Genomic DNA, 12976 nt, shown 5'->3' with positions numbered 1-12976 from the left:
GTGATAACTTTGATCAATATGAAAAACAAGGAGCAGAAATTTCGGAAACAACAGATTATTTGAAACACCGTAAACGGCAAAGAAATATCCGTTTAAATCCAATAGATTTTTATGAAACACCCAAGGTAGATTTAACTTCTTCTCAAAAATTCAAAATTCAAAATTTTTTACCTGTAATTGATACGTTTATTTCTAACTTGGATAAACGACTGTCTGCTTATGAATTGGTATACCAACGATTTGGCTTTCTTCGAAAAATAGAACAACTAAGTAACCAAGAAATTGAAAATGAAGCAATTAAAACTTGTTAAAATTTACCAGGATGATATTGATGAACACTTAGGAAACGAACTTATTCAATTTAAAGAATTTTATAAACATTTTAAAGATGAAAGCAGTGAATTTCACAATATTAGTCAAGAACATTAATTATAAAATATTAATTAATAAGGAAGTAAAAGATTGTTTTCCTAATGTTGAAATAGTTCTTCGTATTTATCTTGTTATTATGATTACAAACAGCAGTAGTGAAAGATCATTCTCTAATTTAAAGCACATAAAAAATAGATTGCGTACTTCTATGGACAGAGACAGGCTCAATCAACTAGCGATAATGAGCTCTGAGTCTGATATTTTAAGAAAACTTGATTTTCAAAACGTTATTGATAAGTTTGTACAAATAAAGTTAAGAAAATTTCCCGGCATTTAATTTTAATTACTTGACATTATTATTTTTATTATTTTTATTATTTTTATTTATTATTTTTCATTTAATTACTTACACTGAATATTATGATAATATTACTTAATATACTAGTTACAGTAACTAGTATATTAAGTGATATTATCATAATATCGAGTATAACTAGTAGCTAGTTATACTCGATTGGATTGTTTTTATAATTATTTATTATTAAAATTAGTTAATTGTTACTAGTGTTACTACTACTAAACATAATAATAAATATTATTCAATAAGTAAAAAAATATATTTCTTTATTTATTTATAAGGGGCCCCCACAGTATATTCTGCCCAGGGGCCACCACATACCTAAATCCACCCCTGATATATATATATATATATATATATATATATATATATATATATATATATATATATATATATATATATATATATATATATATAATACAGCTTCAAAAAACAAGGCCTAATATATATTTTTAAGCTTATATTATTAAGTCTTTATTTTGAATTTAAGAAGCTGATATGAAGCAATGTTTTACCAAGTAATGACAAGAAACTTTTCAGTCTCTTGTCATTACTTATCTAGTTTATCTGAAGTCAAAAAAAAGTGAACAGAAACAAAAAATAAAATATAAATGTAATACAAAAAAATTTTCTTTGGTGGCCTCATAATGCTACTCTTATGACCTCATAACATTTTCTTTGAACTAAATCAATTTGTAACTTATATAGACTTATTTAAAGTTTACCAAAGTTATGCAAACATTTTTAAATAAAATATTTCTTAAAAATTTATAAACTTACTTCTGCTACTGGTTTATTAATATCTCCCATTCTGAATAATCTTTGCATGATATATTTGTCACTTTTATTTTCGAAACCAGTTAAACACGCCATCATAATTGGAGAGTAACCAGACTAAAAAGAATAAGATATCAAGGAATTAATGTTGCATAAAGTTCATCATTTTGATCTCAATCACAACTATCGCCATCACCATCATCTCTTCTTCCTCGGTCTTGCTATTGTTGTAACCATTGTCATTTTTAAAAAAACAAACCTGATTAATAGTATCTACGGAGCATTCCCCTGAATCTAACAAAATATTGACCACAGCATAATTTTTGTATGTAATTGCAAAGTGAAGAGCAGTGTTCCCCTAAAAAAAAAAAAAAAAATTTGTTTATAACAATTTATTAGAACTAAAACAATTACAAACTAACAAGTAAAAAGCAACACCAATTTTAAGATTTAATTTTAAGATTTAGTTTCACGAAAGAATATTTTAAAAAATACAAAACTTATTTACAAAAAACTCGTTACGCTGATAAGTATGGACTTGATAAGTACAGTGGTGGCAAAAAGTCTTGCAACAAGGCACAATTTTACATAAATCAATGTTTGCAATGTGTACACAAATGCAAAAAGTCTTGCAACATCATAATTACTTTTCATAATTACTTCCAAAAACAATAATACTTCCAAAAATATTATATTTTCACCAAAAACAAGTTCAATTATTTTTATTACATTGTATAATCATTTTAAACAGATGTACTATTAATATTTGGTAGGATATCCTTTGTTTTTTAACACAGCACTAATTCGTTTGGGTATGGATTTGGCAAGATTTTTACATAGTCCTGATGTAATTTCTGTACAACATACATGACGAATAGCATTTTTTTAACCATCTAATGAACTGCAGTTCTTAGCAGATACACGCTTCTTGATTAACATCCAAAGATTTTCAATTGGGTTGAGATCTAGAGAATTTCCAGGCCAATCAAGCAACTGTATGTTTTTTGATCCAAGCCACTGCTTCACAGACTTCGCAGTGTGGCATGGTGCTGAATCATGTTGAAAAAGTGTGCACTGATGAATAATCATGAAATTGATTTGAGATTCATCCAAAACGTTGAGGTACTTTTTTGCATTCATAGTTTCTCCTTTGGGCAAAAAGTATAAATCTCCGAGGCCATGAGCAGAAAAACAACCCCACACCATTACAGAAGGTGAATGCTTCACAGTTTTGCATGTGTATTAAGGATTGGTAGGATTAGAACTAGTAGGTCGACGAACATCAGAGAACTGACGAAACATGGACTCATCACTGAACATCACCTGTGTCCACTGCTCTTCTGTTCAATCTTGATGCTTCTTGCAGAACTCAATGCACTTTTTTCTCATCTTTTCACTTACTAATGACTTCTTAAATGGCCTTCGTGCAGGTAAGTTTAATTCCGCAGAAAGTCTGTGATGAATTGTGCGCTTTGAGACATTAGAAAGTGTTGGTATGCTGTTCTGTAGGTCACCAGAGGTTATTGAAGGATTCATCTTAACCATTGTTACCATCCTGAGGTCAGTACGCTGTGAAGTGACTCTAGGACATCCAGACCTCTTTTTAGGAGACAGGGGGATAACCTGCTTTACAACACGCCAAATTGTAGTGCGTTCAACCATGTAAATTGTTGCAATGTCTGCATGAGACACACCACTTTTAGCAAGACATTGAATGCATGCTTTTTCTTCTTTACTAAGCTGCCGAATCTTAGCCATGATTTTCACTGAATTAACTGTTTAAGCTACAAAATTGTCTTTATAAATATATTTATACCTAAAGATAAAAATATAAGATAATAACACTGAGCCTACTGGCGTGGAAACATTGATTTGTGTAAAATTCTGCCTTGTTGCAAGACTTTTTGCCAGCACTGTAAGTATGGATTTGATAAGTATGGACTCGAAATAGCAAAAAAAAAGAAAATCCAAGATGACAAAGTAAAAAAACATTAATTGATAAATGCATAAAAAACACATTGTTTATTTAAAAAAAAAAAAAAGCAAATTAAAAATTTGAGTAACTAAGTAAAAACTACACAACTATGTTTGATTGCAATTAAAACACCCACTTTCACAGCCTAGCAGTCTCAAAAAAAAGAATTGAAATTAAAATCTAGTAAATCGTCAACTCATTTGATATTGCTTTAATGTATTGCCATTAAAAGAATTTTCTAAATAAAACAAGTCAATATAAAAGCAATGTTTTTTAACCCAGAATGCTTTTCTGTTATCAAAACTCAAATCTGGCCATCAATTTTTCACATTTTTATTTTATATATTAAAGCCACAATATGCAAAAATTAATTACAGAATGCACATAATAAATTTTTTTAGGCAAATCTGTTTTAAAACTTAAAAAAATGATTCTAATAATTTTTTGATACTTTTAACTTTTGATAAATAACAAAAACAAAAAATAACATTTTTGTGAAAAGTTGTAACAAGTGGATATTAACTGTGCAGGTTGTCACTTAACAATGTATACAAAAACCATTAACAATGACACTCCATGCAAAACATAACATTTTATGCTCAATGATCAATGCCCCAAATCACACACCTATATTTAATTATTCACACTCTATTTAGAGAATATTGATCACTTATTATTATTATTTTTTTTTAATTATTCACCTCCCTAAGGCCAAGAAGGCGACTGCAGTCCAGGAGGCTACTTTTGTGGTTACAACCCTCTCTCAACTCTATAACTCTAAAACACGAGCGGAGAAACAAGTAGAGCGCAGTACTACCAGTACTATACATTATAAAACAATACTATACATTATAAAACTTGATAACTTTAACTCTACAAACTATACACTTACTTCATCATCGCTCATGTTCATAATGGTTTCAAGTAGTTCAGGTACTCTTTGTTGAAATAAATCAATATAGCTTTTTACAATGGCTGCATTTGCTCTTTTTCTTTTAACTGTCTTAAACCATAATGCTTGTATAATACTCATGTATTGAAGCTTTAAAAAAAAGTCTTTAAATTAAAAAAAGATAAAAGTTTTGAGTTTTCTAATTACTTAAATCAGACATTTTATTTAATCATGCACTTGCATTTTATTTAATCATGCAACATCAAACTTTTTTCACTAGTTTTGAGAGCTTATTTAAGCAACAAAAGAAAACAAGTGGATTTATTAAATTGGATTTTCAAAAATTTGATTTCAAAATTATAAACTAAGGAATTGAATATGTTAATTTTATTTATTTTTCTGTATTCATAGTTTTTTTATTTGTTAAAATATAGTATGTTAATTAATGATGACATAATGAAACATGGATTAAAAAAAAAAGAAAAATATTACTTTTTTAAATCGCACATGACAGCATGATAAGTTTCTGAGTAGCACTTTTTCATACTCTCTTAATAAATAACAAATAGTTTGATTAATATGTTTTTATCTTACCACAGCTGGTTGCTTTAATTGATTCTCTCCGCTAAAATGTGCGTGAAGCATTTTGCAAGACTCAATAACATCAGCTTTCCCACTAAAAAAAATGTTTATATCAGAACATTGTTAAACTACAAATATATTATAGGTTTTATGCTAAAACCTTACCGACCATTCGAATCATCTTCTTCATCTGACATTATTGCTCGGTAATCATCTTCTGGACTCTCTAAATCATCCTTTGATTTATAAAAGCTATCATCACATGACTCTAAATTAAGTGATCGAGACACTGTTGATCTTTTCATACCAGAGGCAAAATTATGCATGCTGTCTCTCATTGCTTGTAAACTTTCATCAAGGTTTGTATCATTCAAATCAACCTTGTTTCCGCAATAATGGCATAAAGCTGGCTGTTGCAGTTTTAAGATATCAATGTCAAACACAAATTTGTCTTCATTAGCAATGCATTTAGAACAAAATGTGTCATTAATGTTTCCTTCACCAATACCAATGCTTCTAACACTTTTTTGTGTGCAAGAAATACAACAGCTACTGTTTACAGAGTCTTTACTCACTCCTATATCAAAAAATGTTTTATTTGAACAACGATCACATAATAAATTATCAATTGTGGAATCGCCAACTCCACAAGATAAAGTCTTTAAACTACTGCATTTATCACAAAAAACATCGTCAACTTTGTCATCTCCAACACCTGTGGAAGATGTTTTTAAATTTTTGCAGTGATCACAAAATATGTCATTTACTGAGTCATTGCCTATGGCAACTGATATAGATGTAGGTTTAAAACAACCACACATCTTATCATCAATACAACATAATGAATTATTAACATATTCACCAACACCAACACTCTGAAGGTTTAAATTTGAACATCTGTCACAGAAAACATCAAATATTGAACAATCACTAACACCAATATTACATGTTTGGACTTCACATCCCGAAGATGTTGACTTAGTTTCAATTATCCTAGAACTTGTCCATGCATCTTTCATAAATAGATCAACATTTGAAGATGCATCTTTATACTTTACAAAATTATCACCACATTGGAAGTCCTTTCTGTCTACTAAACACTGGCTTGATGCTGTTTTTAAATTAGCATAAGAACAACCTACGGAAAGTGATTTTTCTAATGTATTTGTGCTACACTGGGTTGCTTGGTCATTTTTAATTTGCGTACATGTTTGTGTCTCTGAGGAAATCAAAAAAATTTCAGCTAATGAGTCACCTGAACCAACATCACTAAAATCATTTGTTGAACACCCAGCCATTAGGCTCTTGTCAAGATATTCTATCAAATTACATTGTGTAAATTGATTTTTATAGTTTTTTGAAACCTGTGTGAATGAGTTAGTATAAAATTTTTCAGCTATATCATCACCAACAGACGATTCTTTTAATATAACTTTATCAGTTTGCAGTTCCTGATTTTTGCTGGATATTATTAAATCATTTTGGCAGGAAAAATTGTTAGTCTCAACCTTTGTTTGGCATGCTCTGTCTAAAAAAGTAAGAAAAACATTTATTCCAATATCTTTCATGACTGGATAGTTGAGAGACTTTTGCACACCAACATCTTGGAAGACTTTTGCAGAATCACACGAAGTTTCAGTAAATTTATCAGCTCTTTGATTAAAACCAACTACAGAAAGATAAATTGGAGAAAAAGAAAATTTCTCTCTTTTTCTTGAAAAATTGAGTGGCTCAGAAAATTCTTTTTTTTCATTTAACTGCTGACGCTTTTTTTCTAACATTGACGATAGCTGCCTTTTTTCCTCTTGGATAACGGCTAACTTTACTTGTAAAGAGTTTATTGTTTTAGACTGTTCTTCTAATTTCTTTACTTTGTGTAGCAAAGGAGACAAATTGCAATGAATTTGAGAAATAATGTCGGTAGAAGATTCTAAGGAGATAATAGATGCTAAAAAGTTACTTGTAGGAGAATTAGGGCGTTCAGCACAAAGCATTTTAATTTTATTCTCATGAAACTTCAAACAATCTTCATTTGTTTTAGTTTCCCCCTCTACCATCTGATTAGAAACATCAAACTCAGTAAGAGTTTCTTCAAGTTCAGAAAAAGTAATTTTTGATTTCTTTGGAACAGCTTCATTTTCATTGATTTCTTCAGAAAGATCAAAAAAACTGGTATCACTGATAATGCTATTTCTATCAGACTCAGAATAACAAGATGAAATACTTTCAGCTCTTCGTATTTCAACATAATCTTGATATACACCATGATTACTAGGTAAGAGAATATTTGGCTGCTTTGGTCGACGCTTAACAGAGTTAGGTGTAGAACAACCAGATGAATTAATTGGAGTGCTTTCAGATGATGAGTATAAAACACTTGAAAGGGAATCTAATGAGTTGTTTAAATAATCTGGAAGAGTTAAATTGGCTTTACCTTTTGATAAATCAGAATCTAATGCCTAAAAAAAAACAACAGCATAAAATAATAATAAAAAACATTGTATAAATGCTTTTATTGTCTTAAAACATAAAGGGAAAGTAAAAAAATACACTTTCAGATTACAAAAATAAAATAAAATCAATTAAAAAGTTTATCACGTCATACTAAAGAAATAGGAAATAACAAAAGAATAGGTTAAAAAGTAAAGTTCAGATATCTGGGTCTTGAGATAGCGAGTAGTTTCGTCTATATAACAGGAGTTGCATCCTACACATATGAATTTATACACCAAACGATTTGAACTGTAGAGGAATAGGCTCTTTAGAAGAAAAGAATTTAGAAATTTTCAATAAGGTAAATACTAATTTAATATTCGCTGAACAGCAATATCTTTTAGCAATTGAATTCAGTCTTTTTTTAGTTGAATCAGATATTTTTCCCAAAAACGGCAGTTTAAAATAAGAAAAAGATTCTTTGATTTTTGGTTGTGGTGGAGTATTTAAATTAATCTTGTTTAAATAGGAGTTATATATTTTTAAAATGAGCCAAGATGGGTGCATGTTTCTTTGAAATACTTTAAAGAGGTCGTTTGTGTCAGAGTGAAACCCAAGTTTAGTAATATTAGATTTAAACATTCTATCGATTAGGCATTTGATTAGACTAACTCTGTACGAAAGTGGAGTGAAACTATAAAAATTAGTGTGAAGACCAGAATAGGTTTTTTTATGAAAAACTGTAGTGGTTGCTGAAGAATTAGTTTTGTGTAGAGTTGTCTAAAAAAGATATTTTTGAGTTTACTTCTTGTTCCATAGTAAAAGAAGTAGAATTGTGTCTACTATTTATATATTTATTTCAAAAACAAATGTGTGTCATTTTCTGACTGAAAAGCAGATAAAACAAAATTCAAACAACTTAAGAAAGATGTTACCATAAATAGAGAAATACAACTTCAAAATTTTTTGAGGAAACTAAAAACAAAAAAGGTCTTTTTAATGATTCTACATATAACAAAATTTATCCGTTTGGATCCTATCCTGCTCGTAACTATGGACTTGTATAAATTAATTCTATTGTAGTTAATTATATTTGTGATAAAATTAGATTTGTGTCTACTATTTATATATTTATTTAAAAACAGATGTGTGTCATTTTCTGACTGGAAAGCAGCACGAATGTCATCAATGTATCTTTTGTAGAAAACTGGCTTTACATCATTTAAATTTATAATCCATTTATTTTCAAAATGACCCATAACAAATTGGCAAGAACAGGTGACAGAGGAGAACCTGTTGGTACAGAAAATGTGCTCGTGAAGTGGTGAATTGGAATAGTTTTTTTAAATCTGTTTTAGTAATTTTATTGTTTTTATCAAGGAGTAAAATTAAATTAACTGCAATTTCAATGGTTTTTTGAAGTGGAACATTGGTGTATAAGCTGGTTACATTGTATGATACTAAAAATTATTTGTGGAGATCGGCTTGACTTATTTCTTTAACAAAGGAAAATGAATCTTTTGTACAAAATTCAGTGTTTATTAATGGAAATTATAAATCTCTAAGAAATTTGGCTAGTTGGAAGTTACAGGTTCCAATATATGATACAACGGGTCTAAAGTTTATGCAGGGGTTTAAGTAGGGGAAACGCAGAGGGACGCTGTTTCTCCTTAGCTGACAAATCAAGAAATTCTTACGCTTTGCTCGATAATTCTTTGCAACTGTTTCACCTCATTTTTGAGTTGTTGTTTTTTTTATACAATGGGATTGTCCATAAATTACGCAACGCCTAATTTACCTCTTTAAAGTAGAAGATCATTTTCACTTTGCGCGCTGATTTTTATTAAAGTTAAAGAGCTATTTTAATTTTTGCTAAAATTTATGACTAATATTAAATAGTATTTGTCATCATGCAAAATCTTGAAATACAGCAAAAGTGCACCTAACAAAAATACACCAGCAAAAATTTGAAGGAATGATTCCGCACCCAAATGGACTATTCTGCATCCCTTTGAACAAACAATTTGAACTTTTTAACACCATTCCACTTGATTTACTGCTCTACTTTAACCCCTGAGTTTATGATAGTCTCAGAAGAATTTAATTTAATAAAATGGAATTAAAAAATTAGTCTTGACTATGAAATGAAATATATAAAAAAATACTAATAAAATTATTGTTTTTTATATAAAAAAAAAAAACAATTTTTTAAAAATTACTGTTAAAATGCTTACATTTTTTAACAAAAATTTTTAAGAAGCATTTTTTAACAATATTTTCTTTAAGGACGTTATACTAAAATAAGATTTATTTATAAAAGGCTGTCTGATTGTTCATATATATGCCTTTATTGGAAATTTAACCAATTAGATGTCCAAATGTATTGATTTACATTATCTGCTATGAAAAATTATATACATAAATTACATTTTTAAATTATCATTAACAACCATTCATTCGAAAAATGTCGTTTTCGTTGAGTTTCCTTCATTCTTATTGTAAAACAATCTAATAGTAATAAACGCAATAAATTAAATGTAGCATAATAATTTATTAAAAATCAAATTGAAAATTTTGAAGACAACAATTCAGAAAAAATTTATTATTGTTTTGCCGACCTAACTTTTCATCATTCAGAAATTGAAAGCACGGTATTTCTTTACATAGTAGTGCTTGTATCCTTATGTGGCAGTGGTATTCTTAAGTAGTATCCTTTGGTAATGTACTCTTTTGGAAAAATAAAGGTAGGGGAGAGGGAAGAAGTGGGACGTGGTAGAAGTGGGACACCCCTATAATTTTATTTCGCAGCAGCGCCTAATTACTGTTAAATAATGTAAACGTATAGATTTCATGTGCTCTTTTTAGTAGACATCATTTTCCCTCCCTGCGCACGGTGAAAACACTTTTTTTTGAAAGTACCCAAAAAAAGTCCTTTGCTGACAGTCTAGTAACTCATGTATGTATTTATTTTCGACTGTTGTTGCACCTTTTTTCTATTTTGTAGGGAAATGCACTTATCAACGAACATTTAGTAATTAAGTTTATATTTTAGCTTTAACTGTGAGGCTGTAATTTTATTTTATTTCGTCTTCCCAACATAGGGGTGAAGCGGGACAAAGAAAAAATTTGCTGTCCCACTTCTCCTTAAAAGTTTTGCGTTATTTTATTGCGGAAATTTCTAGAGCATTTTAGCTACGATTTTTTATTGCTTTCAAAATAAAAATATTAATACGTTTAATTGAAATATTTAATTTTAGTTTTAGTTCTTATACAGTGGGTTTAAAACAAAATTTAGAAAGAGAGATCTTTATTATAGATAAATTTGATTTGATTCATCATTATTGTTTGGAGCAAAGAGAATTCTTTTTACATCAAAGTGAACTCCACATGTTTCAAAAAACATTTTGAAAGTTGTTGTAGCCGAAGTGGAAAATGGGATAAACCTTAGAGAAGCAGCATATTCAGCTGGCATTTCTAAGTCTGCACCTCATAGGTCAGTGGTCGGCACCATATTTCCAAAGGGGCCCACTTGCAAAATTCTTGTTTTAGTTGCGGCCCACAGCAATAAATAAATTATATATAAAATAGGTTATATTACCTATATAACAGAATATAGTATAGAAATAGATTATAAACTAATAATTGTATCAATACAAATTACATACTTAAGAAAAAAAACACATAAAACACAATTAAAAATTTGGTGAGTATTTTGTTGCAGCTAGCACAAGGTCATTCAAATGAGTGTCAGTCAGTCTATAAACATTTTTTATTATTTTCATGGCTGAGAATGTTTTTTCGTATTGGTAACTAGTGCCATACATACAGATAAGTCTATTTGCATGTTTTTTAAGAACTGGAAAACGTTCCTTCATGACAGCATGCCAGAAAATAATTAAATTTTCACCAAAAGTGCCATCTTCATCTTTTTTTGGTGCCTTTCTTCTCAACTCGTCGTCACATTGAAAGTTAGTTAGTTCATCCTCTGCTTTTAAAATATCAGCTTCTTCAAAGTCCTTTAGAATACTAATATCATTCATATCAAAGTCAAATGGGTAACACAAAAAAACCATATGCTTTTTTAAGTCTTCAAATTCATTAAATCTGTTTTCAAATTGATCATACAGAGCAGTCACTATTAATGAAAATGACGATAACATTTCCCTTGATGATTGACATTCATTTAAAGTAGGAAAATGAGTACAACTACCAGATGCAAATTGAGTTTTGTACAAATTAAGTTTTATCTTCATCACAGTGATGTGGTTGATCAAATCACAAACCAGCACACGGCGGCCTTGTAATCTCTTATTCAGAACATTGAATTGTGCTGTGATGTCGCAAAGGAAAGCCAGTTTACACTTAAACTCTTCAATAGACATTGTAATGAATGAAAATTTTTGAGTTACCATGAACTGCAGTACACTTGGCAAACACTCCCAAAATCTGTTAAGAATATTTCCTCTTGATAGCCACCTAACCTGCAAAAAATAGACAAACATTTATTTTTGATTGTAATGGTAAATTATTTATTTTTTGTCTATATACCTCTGAATGAAGAAGAAGATCACCATGTTCATCTTCATTTTGTTCCATTAGCGCACGAAATTGACGCCGTTTGAGTGCATTGGAACGTATATGATTGATTGTTTTTACTACAGCTGTCATTAAATCATCAATTGTCGCAACTTTAGCGCACAGTGCTTCCTGGTGTATCACACAGTGATATGACATAAATTTGTTAGGAAACTCACCACTATTTCTCAGCAAAGTAACAACTCCTCGAATTCTTCCAATTATAGCAGGAGCGCCATCTGTGACAACTGAAGATATTTTTTGAAGAGGCACTTTCCTATTTTTTAATATTTTGAACAATTTTGACATAAATGTCTTGTCCAGTTGTAGTTGTTTCCAGTGGTTCAATTCCAAGCAGTTCTTCAAATAAACAACAATTCGTAGTGATAAAACGTGCATAAACACAGAGTTGTGCTTTACCGACAAGGTCAGTAGACTTATCGAGAGCGATACTCACAAATTCAGCTTCTGACAGATTGTTTGACAATTGTTCATAAACATTAACAACCATTTTCTCAATTTTTCGAGTAACTGTACGCGCGGACAAGTGCATACTTTGAAATTTGTCATGAATTTTTTTATCATTTGGGAAAAGAAATTTTGATGCTTCAATCATGCATTCTTTGATTATTTCACCATCAGTAAATGGTTTCAGGTTTTTTGCTAATATCCATGACACCATATTAGAGGCACGAGTTTCACAATCAACACTGCTAGACATTTGTTGAAACAAATTTTTCTGTTTTTCTAAACAGCTTTTCAATGAGTCGTATTTTATTTTTCTGGTTGTTGAATCAAGAGGATATTTCGTATTGTACAATCCATGTTTTGATACGAAATGACGTTCAAGCTTGGTTCCTTTCAGTTCACTAACAGTCTCATTACATATTAAACATAGAGCATTGTTACTTGGTCCCTCAGTGAAGAAATAAATCAGCTCCCATTTTTCATTCCACTGACATGCATATTTACGGTTCGCTTCATATTTACCTGGCATATCTTTGCAAGTTAA

General features: G+C 29.9%; 1 protein-coding gene across 5 annotated transcripts in view; it reads right to left on the bottom strand.

Annotated features, from left to right (window-relative positions):
* Window positions 1-12976, bottom strand: part of LOC100203056 (KN motif and ankyrin repeat domain-containing protein 1) — a 48998-nt gene that overhangs the window by 17642 nt on the left and 18380 nt on the right. For all 5 annotated transcript variants that reach the window (XM_065817089.1, XM_065817091.1, XM_065817090.1 and 2 more), the window contains 5 exons: window positions 5122-7415; window positions 4969-5050; window positions 4375-4524; window positions 1767-1865; window positions 1511-1624 (listed from right to left, as the gene is read on the bottom strand). In XM_065817089.1, coding sequence (XP_065673161.1) covers window positions 1511-1624; window positions 1767-1865; window positions 4375-4524; window positions 4969-5050; window positions 5122-7415 — 2739 coding nt within the window. The remainder of the gene's footprint in view (window positions 1-1510; window positions 1625-1766; window positions 1866-4374; window positions 4525-4968; window positions 5051-5121; window positions 7416-12976) is intronic.

This window comes from Hydra vulgaris, chromosome 14 (genome assembly GCF_038396675.1).
Source record: "Hydra vulgaris chromosome 14, alternate assembly HydraT2T_AEP".
Lineage (NCBI taxonomy): Eukaryota > Metazoa > Cnidaria > Hydrozoa > Anthoathecata > Hydridae > Hydra > Hydra vulgaris.
The sequence above is the reverse complement of the archived record's forward strand: the minus strand, read 5'-3'. Positions and strand labels throughout refer to the sequence as shown.